Source organism: Raphanus sativus, chromosome 9 (assembly GCF_000801105.2).
Source record: "Raphanus sativus cultivar WK10039 chromosome 9, ASM80110v3, whole genome shotgun sequence".
Classification (NCBI taxonomy): domain Eukaryota; kingdom Viridiplantae; phylum Streptophyta; class Magnoliopsida; order Brassicales; family Brassicaceae; genus Raphanus; species Raphanus sativus.
The window spans coordinates 22425765-22448106 of record NC_079519.1 but is presented as its reverse complement, the minus strand read 5'-3'; the positions used below and the strand labels follow the sequence as shown (position 1 = coordinate 22448106).

At 35.1% G+C, this 22342-nt stretch overlaps 5 protein-coding genes across 10 annotated transcripts; 2 read left to right on the top strand and 3 right to left on the bottom strand.

The window, feature by feature from the left end:
- Positions 1 to 600: 600 nt before the first annotated feature.
- Positions 601 to 4770, bottom strand: LOC108828264 (G-type lectin S-receptor-like serine/threonine-protein kinase At4g03230). 6 transcript variants are annotated; one of them, XM_056995215.1, is made up of 9 exons: positions 4678 to 4770; positions 4289 to 4606; positions 3019 to 4224; positions 2473 to 2940; positions 2046 to 2389; positions 1765 to 1975; positions 1445 to 1682; positions 1216 to 1366; positions 601 to 1130 (listed from the first exon to the last, which is right to left on the bottom strand). In XM_056995215.1, the coding sequence occupies exons 2-9, from the start codon at positions 4335 to 4337 to the stop codon at positions 813 to 815; spliced, it is 2985 nt and encodes a 994-aa protein (XP_056851195.1). In that variant the 5' UTR covers positions 4338 to 4606; positions 4678 to 4770; the 3' UTR covers positions 601 to 812. The 6 variants fall into 6 exon arrangements, with proteins under 6 accessions (XP_056851195.1, XP_056851196.1, XP_056851198.1 ...); XM_056995216.1 differs by having other exon boundaries at positions 4334 to 4606; XM_056995218.1 differs by lacking the exon at positions 4289 to 4606 and having other exon boundaries at positions 4678 to 4763.
- Positions 4771 to 4874: 104 nt separating this feature from the next.
- On the bottom strand, positions 4875 to 6379 carry LOC108828266 (frataxin, mitochondrial). The gene is made up of 5 exons (XM_018601899.2): positions 6112 to 6379; positions 5947 to 6019; positions 5797 to 5844; positions 5615 to 5709; positions 4875 to 5270 (listed from the first exon to the last, which is right to left on the bottom strand). The coding sequence occupies exons 1-5, from the start codon at positions 6315 to 6317 to the stop codon at positions 5141 to 5143; spliced, it is 552 nt and encodes a 183-aa protein (XP_018457401.1). The 5' UTR covers positions 6318 to 6379; the 3' UTR covers positions 4875 to 5140.
- A 546-nt stretch (positions 6380 to 6925) lies between these two features.
- LOC108828265 (homeobox-DDT domain protein RLT1) lies at positions 6926 to 9826 on the top strand. Its single transcript, XM_018601898.2, is given in 10 exon segments — positions 6926 to 7065; positions 7687 to 7794; positions 7885 to 8304; positions 8307 to 8468; positions 8555 to 8634; positions 8735 to 9166; positions 9267 to 9300; positions 9303 to 9331; positions 9407 to 9501; positions 9591 to 9826. Coding segments are annotated over 10 exon segments (1443 nt in total). The 5' UTR covers positions 6926 to 7055; the 3' UTR covers positions 9664 to 9826.
- Positions 9827 to 10504: 678 nt separating this feature from the next.
- LOC108827785 (uncharacterized) lies at positions 10505 to 13814 on the top strand. The gene is made up of 5 exons (XM_018601267.2): positions 10505 to 10672; positions 10984 to 11427; positions 11528 to 12686; positions 12760 to 12906; positions 13006 to 13814. Exons 2-5 carry the CDS (start codon positions 11377 to 11379, stop codon positions 13605 to 13607), a joined length of 1959 nt encoding a protein of 652 aa, XP_018456769.1. The 5' UTR covers positions 10505 to 10672; positions 10984 to 11376; the 3' UTR covers positions 13608 to 13814.
- Positions 13815 to 14051: 237 nt separating this feature from the next.
- LOC108827786 (putative cyclin-D6-1) lies at positions 14052 to 15968 on the bottom strand. Its single transcript, XM_018601268.2, has 6 exons — positions 15645 to 15968; positions 15482 to 15568; positions 15292 to 15387; positions 15007 to 15214; positions 14800 to 14930; positions 14052 to 14724 (listed from the first exon to the last, which is right to left on the bottom strand). The coding sequence occupies exons 1-6, from the start codon at positions 15855 to 15857 to the stop codon at positions 14548 to 14550; spliced, it is 912 nt and encodes a 303-aa protein (XP_018456770.1). The 5' UTR covers positions 15858 to 15968; the 3' UTR covers positions 14052 to 14547.
- Positions 15969 to 22342: the final 6374 nt, after the last annotated feature.

Here is a 22342-nt window from a genome sequence, read left to right as displayed (position 1 = left end):
AAGACTTTTCTTTGTAGACATCACTCAATGAACATATGGTCCCAAGGAAGAGGGCAGAGGAAGAGTCCATTTTCTCTGAATGGTCAAACTGCCTCGAGTCCATTAAATAAGTTGTGTGAAGTATTGTTTCAATAAATAAGGGAGTGCAGCATTTTCAACTCTCAAGACGTTTCGTACGTACACATCACTCAAGCATGGTAATTAAATATCTAAAAAGCTGGAGGTGGCCAAGATTTTGATTTTTGACCAAATTTGCCTACAAGTATGTAAGTAACCTCGAGACACCCAAGAAATGGGAGTTTCACAACAACTTACTTTAGCAAATCTGTAGTCTGTTTATACGATATCACATTGCCAAGTCTACGGCTTCACAGATTTATTTAAATGGCAGATAGTTAGAAACATGATATAGTAATCTTAGAGAAGAAAAAAGATCAAATATGAGATGCAAAATTATCTTTTTCAATAACTTGAAGTCAAACCATTTAGACCTCCCACCAGAACCCAACCAATATTCTGATTTGACCCTCTTTTTGCTTATGTTTTGTTCTAAAAAGTTTTTACTCCATTGCTAGATTCAGTTCTTTACTCAGAGATTCATGAATCTCAAACCTATGAAGTGGAATCTTTCTTCAACAACTTGGAAATTGTTAGATTCATGGATTGTTAGAGTGCCAGAAAGAACTCTGATCCTAGCCATATCTCTGCTGAGGCATTGAAAGGCGTTTAACAAGATGCCTCTCAAGAGTTATACATACGACAGAAATGTATTACTTGAATATATGGTCACAAGTAAATGTTGAGAGCTGTCGTTATCTTCCATCTTCAAGAGTTATAGTAAGCTCATTTTGGGAGCAAGTTTCTGGTTTGCTAGATGAAGAACCCTTGCTTGATGAAGGGAAACGTCTAAGGACAAAAGCCGGTTGTTTCGGATCTGGAAGCGTAGTAGCTGCATCACTGCTTCCGAGCATGAAAACAACGCTTGACATAGTAGGACGATCATTAGGATCTTCTTGTACACATAGCAGTCCAACGTTCAAGCACTTCAAGAACTCCTCTGTTTCGCATGTTTCTTGTAGAGCTCCATCCAGTAACTCAAGCCCTCTTTCCTCTTTCCAGAGTTCCCACGCCTGCACATTTATTTGCAAATCTGTTTATCAGTCAAGTTTTTGAAAATAAAGTAGTGTGTCTAATAAAAAGTCTCAGTTCCCTCACATAGCCTAGAAGGCTTAAAGATTTCTCCGGTTCATGAAAACCGGTGTTCCTCTTCCCGCTAATAGTTTCAATCACAACCACACCGAAACTAAAGACATCTGATTTGAATGAGAATAGCCCATCTAGTGCATATTCTGGAGACATGTATCCACTGCAATACAAAAAGAAAACCATAATGTTTGTAGTTTAACATAAATCTTCTAAGGAATGAGGGCAAACTAAACCTTACTAAGTTCCAATGACTCGGTTAGTATTAGCTGAAGTTTCATTGCCTCCAAATATTCTAGCCAAACCAAAGTCAGAAATCTTGGGATCCATCTCCTCATCTAACAAAATGTTGCTCGCTTTCAAATCCCTGTGGATGATTCTCAATCTTGAGTCTTGATGCAGATACAGAAGTCCACGAGCCACTCCTAGAATGATGTTACAACGCTTCTTCCAATCTAAACGCTGGGACAGCGTCCCGTCTTTTCAAGAACCAGATTTGTATTATGAACTGAGCCAGAAGAAAGACTTGTTAAAAAATAAGAGAGAGGGCTAACTACTTACCAAAGATGAAGAAGTCTAAGCTTTTGTGTGGCATGTACTCATACAGTAACAGTTTCTCTTCTCCATCAACACAATAGCCAAGAAGTCTAACAAGATTCCGGTGTTGGAGTTTGGCAATCAAAACAACTTCATTCTTGAATTCCTCTAGTCCTTGACCTGAGCAGCGAGATAGCCTCTTCACTGCTATCTCTTTATCTCCAGGAAACGTTCCCTGAAGCCACAAAACATTTTAACTCTCTCTAAAATCAAACTCAACTGTAAGATTAAAAGCACATTCAAACCTTATAAACCGGTCCAAACCCTCCTTGCCCTAGCTTGTTTGCACTTGAAAAGTTGGATGTTGCAGATATGATGGTCTCGAGATCAAAAGAAGGAACATCAATGCCTTGAGTATCATCTCGTTTAAGACTTCCGGAATCAATCAAATCTTTGAGACGTCTATCGCTGTCACATACATTAACTCCTCTTGGCATGCTTCTTAGTTCGTTGTTCACTTTTCTTCTTTGCAAATATACATAAGAAGCAGTACTTGACAGAACAACCAGAATGGCTGCACTTGTAAACGTTAACACAATGATCAAAGCCACCGGTGTTTTAGCTTCCCCATATTTCCCTCGAGCTTGCTCTAAACATGAATGAGAGACTACATTAAGCAAAGTGGTACATCTTTTAAGATATTGAAGTGAGATTTATTTGTCATAGCGTTACCTTGAGTGCAGTTTAAGCTGAAGCCATCCCACTTAAAATCATGATTGCATACGCACCGTTTCTTCCCGTCACCAGAGTTACTGCAAGATGAGTTTGGCCAGTCTGTACAGTCGACGGATAAAGAGCAAGTTGGCTCAAGCGGAGGATCCCAACGAATCTCCACTTCAGTTCCTCCAGTAACCAAGTCAGCATTGCACTGCCCCGTGAGATGAAAAGGTGAAGATAGCTTCAACTCTGAAATACTTGTGCAGTTTTTCACCACATCTTTTGTCTTGATTAAGAATCTGTGAGTATCAGGACTGATTCTTGTAACATTGTATGAGTTGTTAGATCCTTTGAAAATGACTTGACCAGTGGTCATATTGCAGTTGAAATTAAGGTAGTTACAGTCGCCACATCCAGGAGCTGTGCTCAAAGGATAAGGAATGATATTTGAGCCACAGGTCACACAATCTCTACTCGTCGTCTCTGTAGAATTCAGCAGCAATTAAACACTCAAGAATTTTATATCCTAATTCATTTTAAAGGCCATAAGAGATTGATTACCTATATCAGAAACTGCTACGCGGATAAATATGTAACGGCTACCTACTAAACAGCCTTCCTTGAGATTGTTGAGATCCTCCAACCAAATCCAGCACTTGGTATCAACTTCTTCATAAGAGTAAGCTTGGCACTGGCAATTGTTTAAGCACTCTTCTCTGCATTCCTTTTCGTTATGTGCATCGAACTGAGAATCCGGACTTCCTACTTCAACCACACTCAGGTTCAAGAACATGTCTCCCACCACAACACCTTCTTTACCTCCACAGATTCTTGACTCTCTTGAACATCCACCAGAGAAGTCACCATTGACCCATTTCTCCAGGAAACTAGGCTTGAAACCTGGCAAACACTTGCACATCTCCTCGTTCTTGCTGTTACAGCTACCGAAATTTCCGCAAGCATTGTAGACACTGCATTGGTCTCTAGGCTCAGCCCAAATCTGTGCCCAGAATCTCTCCCCGTCTAACCGGAGGTACTGAGCTTGACCAGATGGGGTCATGATAAACCTTGTATCGGTATACAAAGATGTGAAGATAGGTGGGACTGAGGCATTGTGAACGGTTAAAGTCTCTGTGAAGTTGGAAAGGAAGTAGGAAACTGCGTAAGGCATCTCATCTGATCCCATGAATTTACCTGAAATTCCGGTTTTCCAGTATCTGATTGATCTTTTCCAAATGATGAACTGTTTGTCTTCTTCTTGATCCATCTCAAAGGTGAAGTTTCCAGGTGATGGATCGTTGAAGCTTCTCCATGATGATATAGTCATATTCTCATCCATCCTCATCCCTGGAAGAAAAGTATCAGTAGGATTCTTGAAACTTTCCCAAACCACATTTGCTTCATCACTCATCAACACAAGATTGCCATTGTCCATCAGCTTCACCGTCCTCCGCGCAGACACAGAGGAAGGTTCAACGTTTGTGCCCCAATACACTCTTCCCTTTGAATCAGTGACTTCAAGATTTCCATCTTTAGAGATAGTGAGAATGCCGGAACCGTGAAGAACCGGAGCTTCACGGTTTGCAACCCAGACAACTGTAAGTGGATGTAAACGGTAAAGCCAAATCCCTAAGTACCTTCTTCCATCAGAGCTTCCATTAGGAGTGAAGAAGCCGAGCTCGAATCTCTCACCAGCTGAAACGAGAGTGTCTCCATGGCTATCATTGATCAATGCTGAACCTTTGACCAATGTCACGGAGTCTTTAACTGCAACAAAGCAATCTAATCGATAAAGATTCAGGAATAACACATAAAAGAAGACAGAAAGTACCATTTCTCTGACAAGTACTACTGAGTAATGAGTTGCATCTCTTACACATTTGGTATGTCTATTTGTTTTCTTCTTTAGACCTCAAAACGTGTTGAAGGGAAAAGAAAAAAGTTTGCCTCAACGTCAACGAATGACCCACCTTGAAAAGTTATATTTTGTGGGACGCAGCTAATCATGTGTGTTTGAAATGTCTTAAGAAGAAAAAGCCATGAAAGTAGTAGATAGTACTCTACACTCTCTTAGCTACTGTGTGAGTGAGTGTATGTAGATGCACAAGTGATCAGTTCGCGCACTGTGTCAACTTTCTCGGCGATGGTTCTATAGATAATTAAAAAGAAAAACGTATTTTAAGAGTAATTTATTAAGAGTGGGAGAGACTTGAGGGGTACCTAAACGTGAATTATTGAGAGAAGGGGACAGCGGTGTCCAAGAAGTCAACCTTTTGTCCTTACTGGTGCTTTTGAAAGAGTGAGGACTGATCCTGCAGTGCAAACTTTGTTTAACCAACCATTTTCAGGTCTTTTATGAATAAGAGTTTTGAACTTTTAGAGTGACAAACGCGAGATTCTTGAAAAATGTTCATATGAAACGCGTAAAGACAGCTTCAGATTCTGATTAAACAAAGAGAGCTTTAAAAGCGAAGAAATGGTGCACATTGTGTAACAGTGCCACTATGAGACATAACATTACTGAACAAAAGTACAATAAAAAAAAACATCAATCAGGTTTCACACTGAAACAACTTTTTCATGTGCCTAGTTTGTTTATTCATCTGGATGTTTCATAGACATAAGCTTGAAAGGGCAGAGCAGTTCCTAGATAAACTCACAAATACTGTGTTAAGGCTTTTTCTTATGAGAGTTGAATTGGTTCGCCACATAGGCTCTCTAACTCCTCTTCCAACAGTTTATGCAACTTTGCTTCTGTTCGTCGATAAATCCACGCATTAGCATCACGGTCCCAGTCAAATCTAGAAGGACCACTGTGCCAAAAACAATATGAAGAAAAAAGGAAGAATCAAGATGACATCAATGTGAATCCAAGATGTGGAAGCTCAAAGTCAAATGCAGCGATATACACAGCTATAAAAGCTTTCCTTGCTCCATAAATTACAAATACAAAAAAGGGATACAGCAGAACATGATGATCCAGATAATAAATTAGATTTAGACCCCTAAAGATACAGCAGAAGATGATAAAGCTGTCGTGTTTCCCTAAAATGTGAATACAAAAACCAGAAGATACAATACAACATGATGATTCAGATAATAAATTCGATTTATACAGCTTTCAGAGAAAAAAAAAACAAGAATGAAGAATCTATACCTGACAGGTGAAGACATCCATATCTGCCGATTTGGGGTCTGCTTATTCATTACATATGTGCCTAAAGATCCAAGCTTAAGGGTGAGAACTTCATTCTGTTTGGACACATCAACAAAAGGACTGTTGTTAAAAAAAAAAAACAGAAACAAGAGCGTAAATGCAATAAAAGAGTGTATCTTTACCCCGTAGTCTATGTCAAAACCATCAATCTGGACATTATCACCATAATCCTGAACATGATGAATTCAATGTTGTTCCAAGCCAAGACATTGTAAGTAAGTAGGAGACTATTGCAAATCTAAAGCAAGCCAAAGTCTCTAGCTTTTACAAACCTCAATCTTCTCAAGAAGGTCATTTATAGTGAAGTTGGCTAATTTGTGAAACTCATCCTCCTGCAACACCGAACTGTTGTTCTCTCCGTTTGTTCACATTTTCATTACGAAGTTGGAAACAGTGAAATAAAAGATTAAGATAAAGAGATTAGGACATAAAATTACCTATAATCGATAGGGGCAGGACCTTGAGAAGAGAAGCTTCTGGTAGTAACAGGAGAATCATGGCGGATACGAGATCCAAATGGCTCGTTACTTTTGTGAACAGGAGGAAAGCTTAAAACCCTCGTGCCATTGCTACGGAGAAGGGTTGTTGGAGGAAGCTTGAGAGACCTCTGTAGTTTCCGGAGAAACCTTGAAGCTGTAGCCATGGCGGTTTCGGTTTGAGAAAACTATTCGTCGCCTCTCTACTTTATTCTTCGCTGTCCAATTAGGGCCATACTGAGGCCCAGAGTGCGAGTCTAGTCAGCCTAATAACTTTTTATTTGCTCCTTTTCCAATCAGACCCACAGTAAGGCCCAACACTAGATTTCCCGGTTCGAATCATCGGGTTTCTAAAACCAATCCGGTTCATAGAACTTCTGTTAAAAGCTGCGCATTCGGTTTTCTCTGTTGTTTTCTGTCGGTTTTCGAAGACGTTTTGGAAAAATATTCATCAAAATTGAACCGAATTATATTTTGGTTTACTTTGGAACTCAGTTTGGTTTTGAGTGTTATTTTGTGTTGGAATTCGGTTAACTGGGTAAAAAAATTTAGTCTGGTAAATTTGGTTATATATTTAGTTTATATGTTTGATGGTTGTCGAACCGATCAGTTTCTGTGTACCGAACCAAAAAACCGATTGTAGATAAACCGGATGTGAAACTGAAAACTAAAAATTATCGGTTCGGTATACTTCGGTTGAAGCCCAATACCCCGTTTTTATAGTAAATGCGGTTGAGCCGGTTCGAGTCGTTTAAACATTCCGATTTAATAAAACCGGCTCGGTTAAAAAAGTTTTTTTTTTTGTTTTGTTCGTGAAGGGAAGTTTTCTTCTTCCTCGGATGAGGAGAAAATCAGAGTTTTGATTAGGTTTTTGAAAATTTAGATACATCAAATCTCTGGAAAATATGCTCTCAGGTTATCTTCCTCCTCTCTCTGTTCAATATCTCTGTTACCATTGTTTAGCTGTTGTTATTCTTCGCTGTTTCCTGCGAGTTTACGTTAGAGAATTAGCTTTTCAATGATCCTCACGAGTTTGTGTTTTGTAATCTGTCGAATCACAATGCGATTCCCATGTTTTGTAGTTTTAATTAGTGAAACCCATCAAAGGAATCGTGAATTTTGGTACACTAACAATGGAGCTAAGACATGTGGAAGTATTTACAATTTAAGGGCTGTTTTGGCAGATCATAGAAAGAGGTCAGAAACTGATAAAGTTGCATCCTTTGTGTGAAACTCTATGTAGATTTAAGGTTCTAATTCGTGGAATTACTGGCAGCATTTTTTTAGGAAATTTAGATTTTGATCTTCTCATTGTTTTGATTGGTGTTTTGGCTGATCACATAAAGGTCAAAAGCTGATAGATTTAAGGTTTGATTTTGCAGAATGTTTGAAAAAAAAAACATAATGAAAAGTTTTGATTAGTTTCTTGGTGATTGAAACAGAAGTAAGACTTGTTTGTGTTTGATCGAGAATAGGTTTCCATATTTCATCGTTATGGTTGAATCATGCTATTTGTTTTTTCTTTTCTCTTAATAGATTCAGGGGAGATGCCTGCTGATGGCGATAAACATTCTGCAGAGAACAGCAAGAAACGGAAGCTTAAGACTCCTATCCAAGTTATGGCCCTTGAGAATTTCTACAATGGTAAATCTATACCTTTGTTGTGTGTGTGTATCTGTTCCTTTATTCAAAAGTTGTATAATGCTTTATGCTTGTGACTTGGTTTCTGTACAGAGCATAAGTACCCGAGCGAAGAAATGAAGGCTAAGATGGCAGAGGAAATAGGGTTAACTGAGAAGCAAGTCTCAGGGTGGTTCTGCCATAGAAGGTTAAAGGACAAACGTTCCGTTAAAGAAGATGGGAACAACATAGGAGGGAGTCAAGATCGGTCAAGCGTTGTTCTTCAAGATCGTGGCAGCGTGCTTCGACAGGATTCATGTGGTAGCACTAAGCAAACGGATTACTGGAACGCGAAGCCGAGGGAAGTTGAAAGTCAAAGGCTTTATGATGATGATGGTGAAGAAGACAGCACATCTTCGGAACGTCGATCATCGTTACACAAGAATCTTGTCTCTAGCAAAGATGTGGAAAGCTCTAGATATGTTGCACGTAGTGAGCATCCTCAGGTGATGAGAGGCTATGGGTTTAGTAAGCCTTCGGGTACTTGAAAGTGAAGGGAGATAATGAGAATGTTGCTATTACTGCGGTGAAGAGACAGTTAGGAAGACAGTATAGAGAGGATGGTCCACCTCTTGGGGTTGTGTTTGATCCTCTTCCTCCTGGTGCATTTGAGCCTCAGACTAATGTTATAGTTCAAGGTGAGTCATGTTAAAAATGTCTCAGCTTTTTTTTTTTTTTGAGTTAGTGGTTTAGAGAAGCTAAAGTCATCTTCTTCATGTGTCAGAGCCAATCTATGTTGGGAGTCAAAGACGGTCTCACCCTCCATACTTCACTGGAACTAGGAAGGGCTTTGTTCCTGGTCCTGTAAGTGAAGTTCTTGAAGCCTCTCTTCTTATACTTTGCAGACAAAAACTAGAATCTTTATTATAATCTAACCTTCTTTGTGTTTGATATCTTATAATAGAGCTATGAACTAGCTCGTAAATCGAAGATGCATTCATCAGAGGATGAGGATGATGATGATGATGATGATGACATGATGGGTGGGATGGAGCCTAGTCTAGGAGATAAGCAGAGTCTTCGGGAACCAAGTTTTAAATCCCCTTCCCTCAGTTACTCTAATACAGTCCCTGACCGCAAAGGTCTACCTCAAGGTGTCCCTTTAACTAACAACAAGAAGAGTCATATAAGCTCCAAAGGTCGGGCTGAAGGTTCGAGAAACAATATGACTGCCGACTTCCATAATCTCTCTGGAACCAATCAGACTCATGATTATGATAAAAGCATATTCAATGGTGGACGCCAGACCGGTTACCTCACTAAATCTTCAAATATGTTGCCTCTGAGTAGCAGCCGATCCTCTGATTCAATGGAGAGAGATCCATCTTCTGGAATGGTAATGATTTTCTCTATAACATCTAACGTCTACAGGTTCCTTCCTTGATCTTGAATGGAAGAAACATGACTGGTGTTTTGTGTTGTATCTTCTTTTGAAGGTGGGAAAGTATCATGGAGAGAAGATGAATCATAGAGAAAATTGCATTCAATCGGTGAACCGCTGGTGAGTTTGATGTTTTTGCATGGTCCAACAAGTTCTTGTTCTTCTTAGCGTTTAATTTGTCTTGTGTTAAAATAGGTTACCAAAGGATTGAAACATGGCTATCCTCAACAACTTTATACTCCAAAACCATCAAACAGCGAGACTTTTGAAAGAAAAGACCAGATAAACCGGTTAGTAAAAAACATTCATAATGCATATTTGTTTGTCACAAAAGAGAGATCAAATTGATGACTTATTGGATCAATACTAATGGTTGTAGGTCTGGTGTGGAGTTGCCTTCTAGTTTCAATGGAGACGAGACAGAAGAATCTAGCTCTTCTTCTATGGATTAAGTTTTTTAAGAGGTACAAAAGGAAGATTAGGAAGTTTTCTGTTTGTTTATACCGTTTTAGGATGTGAATAAGGTTACATGGTTTAATAGGTAAGTTAATGTTTTAGAGTTTTTTTCTACATTTTGGTATCCATACAATGAAAGAAGCAGTGAGCTATTAACTATTGTATGTAATAACAGCCTATAAGCACAAATATCCAAACCAGACCTGATTAGATATATATATATATATATATATATATATTAATATATATATATATATATATATATATATATATCCAAACGGAATTTAGTTTCCAATACAAAAACTGGATCGGAATTCGAATCAAACCAAAAAATTATGTTTACCCAAATAGTATATATCTAGAAAATATTAAGACATAATAATTTAAATTTTAAAAATAAAGATAATAAATTTAAAATAATTATATTTGGATGATTTGTACGTTTTTCTATTTTTCAGATGTTGTAGAATACGTTTTAATATATTAGAAAAAGATACCGAAACTCTGGAATCGAAATACCAGATATCTGAAATTTCCTATCCAATTCGAAGTTTGTTAGCCTTTGTGTGTTTGCTCTGTTAGTAAACCGGTATCGGTTATTGAATTTCGTGGCAAAGTCGGTTTGTTACGAAGAGACCTCTTACGATTCAAAAAATAACAAGCAGTAAGGCCCATTTATTAAAGCCCACCCAAAGGACTTTTGTCCGGTTTGTTAAAACGCAACAAATAAATAAAACAAGTAACGTGTGAACAGAAGAAGTTTGAAAAAATCAGAGCCGTTGACTACTTTGGTTAAAAAAAAGAAAAAAAAGTGTGTGGTCGTCGTTCAACTTTGATTCCGTCCAACAACAAAAAAAAAAAAAAAGAGATTTTTTCTAGGGTTAGCGTAGCCTCAAACTCAAAAGTCTCTTCTTTGAAGGAAGATAATCGTTTCTCTGGAGCTGCTGATTACGAATCTGTTCGCTCTAATCCTCCTCTCGATTTCAAATCTGGCTACGCTCTCTGGTGAGAATGTTTCTTCTCTTCTCTCTTCCGATTCGTCTGATCTCCGGTTCTGTGTTTCGACTTCGTTCTCGATTGTATTTTCACAATTAGTGGTCGTGATTTTGTTATTGCTCCATTTGGGGTTAGGTGACCTTTTTTAATTGGTTGAGATATCGTCTTGTTCGATTCGGTTTTGAACGGTGGATTTCTTTTCTTCTCCTTTGGTATTAAAGTTGTTGTGATCTGAATTGCAGAAAGCTTCTTCCTTTTTTTTTTTCTGGAAATGATTCAATAGCTCTCTTATTAAGTTTCGATTTTTTGGTTTTGATTAGGTGAGCAAACATATTTAGGAATCTAGGAGGAATTTTGGGCTTTTCTTAAGCTCGAGAAGCAATTGTTCTTCACTCTGGCCGCTTCTGCAAAGCCGCGTGCTTCTCGCACCTCTGCACAGGTGTGGGGTGGCCTTGAAGTGGTGACTTCACTCTCTCCTCTTCCCAGGATTTCTCTAGCTTCCATCATTTGGAGACTCCGCCGTGTTTCCCAGGGTCTCACCCTTGATTACGGCTAACGTTTGTTTACACACACATCAACCTCCACAATTACTTGATCTCATTGTTTATACTTGTTCTTGTCTTTGAGTTAGAACAGTTTTTTTTTTAGTTTTTTTTTTCTTTTTTTTAGTTGTTCTACTGGGTTATGTTGTCTATGTTATTGAGTTTGGCACAATGGTAAGGTTTTTCTGCTTCAACTCCCGCATCCCCCGCCATAGACCTAAGGTAAGCCTGGATCATCATTCACTATTCTACTGTAGAACCCTTTTTTCTTTTACCTACTCTGCCGCTAGGTTAAGTTGTATAACTCGACACTGATATGCAGGAATCCGTGGACGGGTTTTCAGAACGAGTGATCAGGGAAGATGGGTCTAACTCTAAAAGATTGAGCTCTGTCATATCCACCGGTGAAAGCAGCAAGCTAGCTGCCTCTACCGCTGCTACTGAGCGTGTCTGGAAATCTGAGGAGATTAAACCAAGTGAGCATGAAACTGGGAAGCATCATGTATGTCATCTCAAGAAAAGTCAGTCTCACGGAGATGAACTATACTTGGATGGGAGGGATGCTACAGAGAATGGAACAGATGACGATGGCACAGATCGGATTGCTTCTCCAGATTCTCTTGAACACAAAGATACTCTTGCGGCAGGAAGCAGCACCAAGCGTCTAGAAAGAAGTCCTGTTGTGTATCAGAAAGATCTTCCAGCTTCAGTTTCTGCTTACCAGGGTTCTGATCAAGCACTCTATGGCTCTATTTTCTCGGTTCATGCTGATCAAGACAGCCGTCAGCTCGATGATATCTCGTTATACGGTGAACTGATGGACAACTCAAACAGCCAAACCCCTAATGGTTCACCGTTGCTTGTGAGGTCGAACTCAATGCCTAACATTGCGGACTCTGGATCAGGGAAATCTTCACCTCTCAAGTACTCTTCTCACCACTCTAGATCCTCAGATGACCTTTGTGCTCTACGCAGACGCCAAAGAGATAAACATGTCCACGAAACTGATGCACAAGTGAAGCAAGATCAAGAGGACGGATATGATGATGCAAATGGTTTTTCTTCCATGGCAAAAGATTGGATAGTACCAGCTACAGACGAGCTCAACTCAACAAAGTTCCTTGAAGGAGAAACATCAAACCAGCCTGCAAAATATCTAGGAAAAGATTTTAAAATCAAGCGTATTGCAGATTGGGTCAACGACCTTCAGCATGTAAACTCGTCAGCGGAAGAAGCTGAAGAAATAACAGGATACGACGATGATGAGTTGGAAAGAGAACCCTTAAACGAGCCAACAGCAGCTTCTCCTAGTGTTGATGTAATGAAGTCAACTCCTGGAATGGAAGCTGCAAAAAAGTATTTTAATTCTCTGAGTGCTTCTGCAACCACAGCACAGCTGGTTAGTCGTGGTCTTGTTGTGATACCACTCCTAAGTAAATTTGTTTCTCTGAGAGTTCTCAATCTGTCCGGAAATGCAATAGGTAGAGACTCTATTGCCCTTTGATTGTTTTTTTGTTTCCGTCTATTTTTACTGATCTTAATACAATGTTCCAGTTAAGATAACCGCTGGTGCTCTTCCTCGAGGACTGCATTCATTGAACTTGTCAAAGAACTGTCTCTCAGTGATCGAGGGCCTGCGTGAACTCACTCGGCTTCGAGTATTAGACCTGCGTTACAACAAAATACTGAGACTTGGTCATGGTCTGACACTGAAACCATCCTCAGCTACATTCTCTAGTTATCTTCTTTTGCATTGAAACCGTCCATGTTTGATGTACTTATCTTTGTTGTTGGGCTTAGGTTTGGCTTCTTGCTCCTCCCTGAAAGAACTATACCTTGCTGGGAACAAGTTAAGCGAAATTGAGGGACTTCATCGTCTCTTGAAGCTCACGGTCTTGGATTTACGCTTCAATAAGTTTTCAACCACCAAATGTCTAGGCCTGCTCGCTGCAAATTACAGTTCTCTCCAGGCTATAAGCTTGGAAGGCAACCCTGCACAGAAGAATGTTGGTGATGAACAACTGAGAAAGTACCTTTTGGGACTCCTGCCACATTTGGTGTACTATAACAGACAAGGCGCCAAAGATGCTAGGCTGGGGACAAGCACGCTTCAGTTAGAACGAGGTCTCAGATCAGAGCTCAAGAACAACAGTCGGAAGAGTAGCCATGGTGCATCGAGTACCCACAAAGCAGGATCATCCAACGCTGCTCGTAAAGCTTCGGGTGCGCAGAAAAGATCATCAAAGGAGAGAAGCAGCAGCCGTCTTCCACCTGTGGGACACAAAGTATCAACAGCTGCTTACGAGAATTATTACGTTGCAAATGGTGATAGATTGGCTACTTTGAGATCAGAGCTCTCTATGCGCAGAACTCGTAGCGAAGGCAATCTTGAACCTATCTGAGAGGTAATGATGAAGAAGAAGAAGATGTTTCTTTCTTCACCATCTTCTCTTACATGTTTCATCTATATGTTTTTTCTTTGTTGTTGTGCATTAAAAGTTACATCAGAGAAGCTTTGTTTCTTTCTTATAGCTTCTCAATAATGTCTGAAACTGGAAACCATGTTATACATTCTTTTCAGCACAATTTGAGATTATATGTTGCACTGAGAGTATGAATCCCTTCTCTTAAATGTTTGAACAATCCGGTTTTTGGTACAATTTAGATTCGGGTAAACCGGGTGGTCTGGTCAATTGTTTTGTTACAGCCTTGCAGTAAGAACAAAAGCAATTGAATGATACAGAACTGTAAAGTGGTCCAAAGAGCATCATCGTGCCTGCCTGCAACAGAGATTCTGGCAACTGGATCCATATAACTCGGAAAACGAAGTCTCATAAGACAAAATCTTATGCCTGAAAATTAAATTCAATAGTGTATTTACTCATTTTCTTCTCGTGACCACATTAGTGTTCATCTAGGAAGTAACATAAACCATAGGTTATACACACTACATAAGAACACATATTTATTGATTATTCCCACTTCAAGTGAAACAACTTAACTGCAGAAACCAAAACTGTAAATACAGAACATGATGGTAGATAAAATAAGATTGAGTGATTGATTCTTTTTTTCATGATGGTAGATAAAATAAGATTGACTGATTGATTCTTTTTTTTTTTGAGCTTTGTGATGTGGTCCAAAGGGAGCCTAAGATATGGCGTTTGATCATTCATCACTCTCTTATCTTCCATGAAGAGAGTAATGGCTTATTTTGAAGCAGAGAAGGAAGGAAGGAAGAGGAAAGTGTCTCTTTCAAAAGGGGACCATCATAAGTGGTTTTGAAGTGATTGCATTGGTTGGAAATTATATCTGACCATTAAACCAGACCACCTTCTCAGCTTAACATCGATGAGTAGTACTAGTTCTCCTCCTCTTAGGTGAAGAAGCTGTGATTGCACTTTCTTCACAGCTAGAGAATTGCTGGTCAAGCACATTAACTGCTGTGTCATTGCTTCCTTCGTTGTCTTCAACTACATCTCTCTCTTGCATTGCCTTGTAACACTCCATTAGCTCATCCTGTAACCAAAAAACTTCTCAAATTTTATCGCGCGGTTTTTAAACAAATTTGAGATGATTACTGACTTTTTTTACCTTATTTACATATGTGCATTGGCAGATTCTGTTACTGAAATATGGAAACTGTAGAGGACAGAGCTCAGAAGAAGCAAAGAGAAGTGCAGCTGCTGCAATCACTGACGGTTTAAACTCCAGGAACTTGATATCTGCAAGCATTTTTTCAAAAAGATGTTTTAGATTAGACTCATTGAAGAAGTTATGGAAAACTCAATTGTTTTATACCATGTTGAAGACTGAAAGTGAGATCAGTAGCTTGAGCTTTGAGGGAATGTTTAAGTACTGAATGATCTTCTTTGAGCTCAAAGAGACAGCTAAGGAAGAAGGAGAGAAAGGAGAAAGGAGTAACAGAGCGCATTCGCCATTTAAGAGCTCCTAAGATCACATTCTCCATTCTCTCTATCATCTGAGCATCAAACATCTCACCCTCCACCTGGAAAATTCAAATTGCTCAGAAACAAACACATTTTTTTTAATGTAATGATTATGTCGTTTTTAGAGGTCTCTTACCGGAAGATCACAGACAGATATCTCTGGCTTTCTCATTTTAGAAGACAAAGAGACACAAGAAAGAGAGATAAGCTTGAGAATCCAAGGCTTTGATTGCTGTCAAAGAAACAATAATTAATTATTTAGAAAAGAAAAAAAACAAAGTCAAATCTCAGATGAAACATAAGGACAGGTTCTGTCTTTTTCTTACCAGCATCATATCTTCGCTGGATAAGAACCTGTCTAGATAATTCACAGCAAGATACGTGAGAGATGGGTCGTCGAGTTTTCTTGAATACTGCAAAGTTAGTAAAACCATCAAAAAGTGTATAAGTTTTTTCTTCAAGATAATGAATCAGTAAAAGTTGTTAGACCTGAATGACTGAAGAAACAGCGTGGTTTCGATTAGATAGAAGAGAAGCAGAGGACTTGAGGGTATGGAAGTAATGAGGAGAAGGCATGTGTTGTAGTTCGACGAGGAAGAGAGAGTTTGGTGGTAACAACGCATTATCGTTGTTTGTTTCGTCGTTGATGTGGATAGAAGAAGAAGAAGAATGTGAGAGAGGGTGTTCAAGATGAAACTCCATTGATTGATAGAGAGAAAGTGTTGAGAGTCTCTTCTCAAGAAGAAGAAGAAGAAGAAGAAGAGAGAGATACAGAGGAGGAGGGAGACATTAAAAAAGAGAGAAGTTGTCTTTATTGTGAGAGAGAGATGGTGTTTTGGTCTTTTGAGAGATACTGCTATTACTCTTTTTTCTTTTTTTACTTGATCATCATTTTTGAGTTATTAACATATGATCATCGCTTTGTAATTATTCGATTATTCTCGTTAATAGTTAAGGGTTAAAGATTCTTTATTTTTTTTTCAACCACAAATTTAAGATTCTTTATTAAGGTAAATCAAGTCTTTATTAACATAAAGAGATTCTTTATCTAGTTATATTCTTATTAAATTTTATATGTGTTCGAATTATAAAAAAAATTAATGTTTGATAAATTTAATTACTTGTTTCTTATAATAATTTCATAAATATTGAGAAATTGAGTTAAGAGTGTAAGAAAACAATTCTACATATATTTATATTAAGGGTGTGTATTTGATTACAAATTTATAACAATTTATATTAAAATCCTAAGTTAATGAATTAGTAATGTACTTTAAATTCAATTTATTAAAATATTTTAAATAATAAAATTTAATAATTTTAAGATATTTGACATATATATACATATTAAATTACATATTTAAGTTATTAACATATGATCATCGCTATATAATTGTTCGATTTTCTCGTTAACATTCATAGTTAAGATATTTTGTAACAATTAATTGTTTATTTCTTATAAAAAAATTTATAAAAATTAAGAAATTGAGTTCAGAGTGTAAGAAATCAACTTTACATATATTTATATTAAGGGGTATATTTCATCAGAAATTTAGAACAATTTATATTAATATCCAATGTTATTGAATAAGTAATTTGGAAATATATATATTAGAATGTAATTTATTAAAATATTATAGATAATGACTTTGTGAGATTTTATGATTTTATTGATAGAGAAATATAAAATTCGGGTTTCATATTTCTATATGAAATTTAAATTTATAACAAAATTCTCTAAATTTCATTTAACTCAAGTCCTTTCAAATTCTTCCAAAAAGGTTATATACACCATTTCAATGTTTTATGCCAGCTCATCCAAATTTGATCGTTTTGATCATCCATAACATTATTGTTTTTCTACATCTTTAAAACGATTCACAATCTGCTTTTCTGTATGGCACATATCTTTTCTTGGTTTGAAAATACTAGCATTTATCATCAAACCATATTTTTAACCAAATCACGCAGTAATTAATGAAGTTCTGTATTAAAGTTCTGTTGTATTTATAAAATCCCATCAAAAGATTCGTCACTTTGGAATCTCGTCCTAACAGTTACAGACATTAATTAACTTTTGGAAATCTTAGTTTTGTTTTCTTATCTTATCATACATTGTTAATTAGGTTGTGACAGCTTGGTTTCCTTGTCCTAAGTCTTTGTACTCTCACCTTTTGTTAGGTTTTGAATTTCCCAATATTATAGGTATTCAAATTAATTATGTATTTGAAGTCAATAAAGAAAAATTGATAAGTCAATGACCAAACTGCCATGTGAATACGCCATTTGAACAACCCTCTTTCTTTACTTTTATCTTTTACTGCCAAAACCTGTCTGTCTTTCTTTTTTTTGACGATAACTACAAAGAAAAAAGAAAAACACAGTAAAATCAGTCTATTGTATATATATATAATATATCTATCATTTAATGTGAAATATCAAATCCACGGATAGAGAAAGCGGGCGTGGATGACCCATTAACCATGAACGGTCGGAGCGTTACATCAACTTTCGTCGAACCAGTCTTACAAGCTGGATCTATCACTACCCGGAAAAATTTAGAGTTTCAGAAAAAGAAAAAGATCAGGGTCACAAAAATATCGACAGACAACAAAACCAGAAATAAAAAAGAGAGTATCTGGCGCCGGAGCTAACTCACCAAAATCAAAGCCTCCATACGCCGGAATAACGATAGAAGCTTGATGTCTTGCGATTAAAAATGGAAGAAAGGAAAAACAGAGAAGAGAGCCACTCGTTTTGACGTATTAGCTAGTAAGCAACAGAAAGGTAATGTACTAATATGCCTAACAGAGATATATTAATCATTTCTGTTTAATGAAGATAATTCCATAAGAAGTATGGATTAAATGCAAATTAATAAAGATTCAAAGTAAGTTGATTAATGAATAACACCCAAAATCTCAATGGCCATCCACCTGCTTTGTTTGAAGACTAAAGGGTACTTCCTTGCTATGTTTTGCTTTTCTTACTTTCCTCAGTAGTCCATACAGCATACTCTAACACTAATGGAAAGCATATCCGTATTGTTACTTTTTTTCTTTCTAAAAGTGTTGTTACTTCTGAATTGTCTATTAGATTATCTGTCTAATGCTCAGTCAATTATACATATATATACATATATATATACAACACTATAGTACATCAGTAGATTGGGTTTCACCACATGCACTTCAGTCTTTTACTACATTATTATCATGGTGCTTGAATATTTTGCAATTAATTTGTCTGGAGAGATTCGGCTTCCCAACAGAAAAAGACTATATGTATATTAATCTAAGCAATAAAAATAAAACTACCATCCCAGATATGTATATGTTTTATATTGACATTCCAGAGAACTATACAAAAAAAATAAACAACCAGTTATATGGTTCATTTCTGCAACTGCAGAGTGTGTGGAATAAAGGGAGAGATCCACGACCAATCATGACCTTATATACCTACATTTCTAATTAATTGCATGACTAACTAATGTATATTATCACATTAATATATGCTTATAGAAAATTTTAAGGAAGACGTGTCAATAATAAGTCGATTATCATTGGAAACCTTTATGTATAGGGAGAAATATTTGCATTGACCGGTCATCTAATAGCCACAAGGTTTCATCATGATCAACGCATGCATATTACGATAGAATCTTAATTAAGAAAGAAACCTTAATGAAATGTGTGTTTGCCATATTCTATATATGTAGTTACCAAATGTACAAGCAAGACACATGATTTGTTTATTGTAGTATGAATAATTGAAACCGATGAGCTTTGTAATTTCCCGTGGAATCCAAAGTTTCGACATGCATATAGTAAAAAAAATAAAAATTAACATGTTGATAACGGAGATTACAAGTAACTGATAGTTAAATGTGAGATTGACTAATGGAGGAGGGGGTTGCTGAATTCAAGATATATACTATTAAAAGGGAAACATTTTTGAAAAGTCGACTTATACAAGTTGTTTTGGACCATTTTATTTAAATAATAACTAGATTTCGACCCACACAACCGTGCGGGTTTTATTTTCAGTTTTGTATGCATATATATTTATTTAGATCAGTAGTATTATACATTTTTAATTTTTTAATTTTAATTATATATTTAAATATTTATAAAACTATTTCAAATACAATAGTGTATACTTTACATGTTATAAATAATCAATTGTTTAAACTATCGTACGTATTTTTTGCTTCTTATTATATATTTATTTTATTGTATTTGCATTTTGTTATTAAACATATTAATATGTGCATAAAAACATATTTGACAATTATTTTTATTTAATTTATGTTAAAATTTTACCCGCCTTTCAAAACTGGATTTTATTTTAGCAGTATTTTCTATGTTTATTCATTTTACCCAATATATTATTATTTTTACAAAAGTGAAAGATATGTTAATTTATACATGTAATATGTAGCCTGCTAATGTTAAGCTCCTCTATCATCATATTATATTTTTAAAATAAATATTTTATTTTTATGAAAATAAAATTTAAAAATTTATCAATTTAATATAATTTTATCATATTAAGTTCAATATGATAAAATTAACATGATTAATTGTGATTATATAATATATTAAAATAATATATATATTTTATTTTTCATTTTATAAAAGACAACATAATATATTAATGAATAATAATATTTCAAAACTAATTACGGAATTAGTTAAAATAATTTATATATAATTTTGAAAATTAAGATCTTGTTAAGATCTTCTTAATATATTTTTCAAAATTTAAAATATATATTTAAATTTTAAATGAAAAGATATCAATATGTGTATGTTAACCAATCCTGATTTTTAAGATTAATATATTAGAAATGATATATTATTAAACCATATGTTTAGTAATTAATGAATGGTAAGTTATTTCTAGTTAAGAGTTCATTTTTTAAAATATCACACATGAATCAAAGTTGTGACTTCTGTTTTAATATAATAGATATTTTTGGTCTTACCTAATATTTCTCTAACTAAATATACTACCTTATAGTTAGCTGGCATTAGTTTTTATTATTGGGCCCATAAAATAGGATTAATATTTACATGCCTAATTATAAAAGTGATGTTTAACATATTATACGTGCCTATTGACGAACCAATAAGTCTAAAACTTAACATATTATTAATTGTACAGTAAACATATTTATAACATAGTATAACATTCGTGTTGCTACCATATATTTCCCTAATCGTATTGAATTTAAAGATAATTATTTTTAATATATTTGCATACATGCTCGATTTAAAATTATGTGTGCACAACACACTATAATATATGTTTAATATTACAAATATTTACAAAAATGAAACATAGAAAGAAAATCAATGTAATATAACATTTGTCTACGGCATAAAATTCATGGCCAAGACCTCTGGTATATATCATTTGTGCATCTTCATCTCAGTAGTAAATCGTGTAATAATATATTGTTTACTGAAAAAAATAAAAAATATATATATAATCTGAATATCTACACTATGATACTTTATATTCATATGATTTTATGATCATTTGTATCTTTTTATAACAGAAAAAACTAAACCAACAAAATTTTCATTGTAATATTTTTAACAGTTTTTAACAGTTTGTGAACAAAAAAACATTTTAACAGTTTTAATAATTTATAGTTGTTTTAAAAATTCAAAATATAACATATAAGAAAAAACTATATTTTTATTATATATTTAATGTGATTTTTTAAATTTTTTAACATCACAAATTAAAAAAAAAGATGGAGAATGCAAAATTATTATCAAATATTTATTATTCAAAATTATTAATGTCATATATATATATATATATGTTACTCATATTAAATAATTCTGTAGCTTCTGTTTAAGAAAAGAACGAAGAATATTTTTATGCGTTATTAATCAATTTGATAACTAATTTTATAAAAAAATAATATATATTTAGATGGATTAACATATTTTTCTAAGAATTCCGAAAATCATCATGGTGATGATACGTGACTACATTCAAATGTTGTAATGTTCCTCAATTAATATATAAAAGATAATATTCTAACTTTTGTAAAAAGATGAGTACTTTGGGTATCTGATGGGTCTCACGTATGATCTGAACCATACCCAAAATTTACGGATCTTAAAATAACCTATAAGTATTTTAGTGGATCTGAATCGAATCTATATTTTTGGTTTCGGTTCGTGTTTTGGATCCAAATAAAATGCACAGATCTAAAGATTTACATAAAAGATATACATGCGAAATTTGAAATAAACTAATTTATAATTTATATAATTGTAAAAAATTATATGCTTTAATATTTACAATAATGTACAACAATCAACAAATACTAATTTATATTAAACTGTTTATAGTTTAAGAAAAATCCGCATTTTCAAAGCGCGGATCAAAATCTAGTTATTAGTTTATTATCTTCTGTCGTTTAAAATTTACCAGAAAATCTAATGTTAGATTTTTCTTTTGAGTCAAAAAAAATCTAACATCAAAATTTTGAAAATTTGTAGATAATATATAAAGATGTGATAATCCTTCATGTTTGAACTAATTCTAGGGTTTGTATTAGATTCATTATTAATATAGTGTCATTATCAAGTTTTTTAAGTTATTGATTGTGGTGATTCACCCGTAAATATCTAGTCTTACAAATTCACGTTGTAGATATCCAATCCTAAACGGAAGTGTATGAAAAATTTCAAAGTGAAACTTTGAAAGATATGTGAACAATATATAAATATGTGAGTATTCTCTGCTTTTGAAGTAGTTTTGAAGTGTAAGCTAGGCATGTTGTTAAGATTAACAACTTTGATGATATCTAAATCTCGTATGATTCAAGAATTGCAATTTAATTTCTTAACTCTCATGTGTGCCTGTATAACATAAAGCATAGGAGGTGCCTTTTCTTCTAAATAACCATTAAATAATAGTATGAAAAAGGATAGAAAAGGGAGCAGACGAATACTAGACGAAGCGTCAGTGACTTTATGAGCTAACTTATTTGCCTTGGGGTGCCTTGCTTCGCCATTGCGCCATCTTTATATTTTTATGTTCATATATTTATATTTACAATCATTCATCGTAATCTTATATGTCAACATATAGTATCCTATGAAATTTTTGCAAATACACTAAGCAATAAAAATATTATAAAATTTTCAAATTGTTTG

Coding starts and splice junctions, on each gene's coding strand:
- LOC108827786 (XM_018601268.2), bottom strand. CDS start 15,857: ATGGAGTTTCATCTTGAACACCCTCTCTCACATTCTTCTTCTTCTTCT. Junction 15,388..15,481: donor CCAGCGAAGATATGATGCTG/GTAAGAAAAAGA, acceptor TTTCTTTGACAG/CAATCAAAGCCTTGGATTCT. Junction 15,215..15,291: donor TATCTGTCTGTGATCTTCCG/GTAAGAGACCTC, acceptor TGAATTTTCCAG/GTGGAGGGTGAGATGTTTGA.
- LOC108828264 (XM_018601896.2), bottom strand. CDS start 4,291: ATGGTACTTTCTGTCTTCTTTTATGTGTTATTCCTGAATCTTTATCGA. Junction 2,941..3,018: donor CGTAGCAGTTTCTGATATAG/GTAATCAATCTC, acceptor TGAATTCTACAG/AGACGACGAGTAGAGATTGT. Junction 1,976..2,045: donor GGTTTGGACCGGTTTATAAG/GTTTGAATGTGC, acceptor TTGTGGCTTCAG/GGAACGTTTCCTGGAGATAA.
- LOC108827785 (XM_018601267.2), top strand. CDS start 11,377: ATGGTAAGGTTTTTCTGCTTCAACTCCCGCATCCCCCGCCATAGACCT. Junction 12,687..12,759: donor TCTGTCCGGAAATGCAATAG/GTAGAGACTCTA, acceptor ACAATGTTCCAG/TTAAGATAACCGCTGGTGCT. Junction 12,907..13,005: donor AATACTGAGACTTGGTCATG/GTCTGACACTGA, acceptor TGTTGGGCTTAG/GTTTGGCTTCTTGCTCCTCC.
- LOC108828266 (XM_018601899.2), bottom strand. CDS start 6,317: ATGGCTACAGCTTCAAGGTTTCTCCGGAAACTACAGAGGTCTCTCAAG. Junction 6,020..6,111: donor CCTGCCCCTATCGATTATAG/GTAATTTTATGT, acceptor AGAGAACAACAG/TTCGGTGTTGCAGGAGGATG. Junction 5,845..5,946: donor ACCTTCTTGAGAAGATTGAG/GTTTGTAAAAGC, acceptor CATCATGTTCAG/GATTATGGTGATAATGTCCA.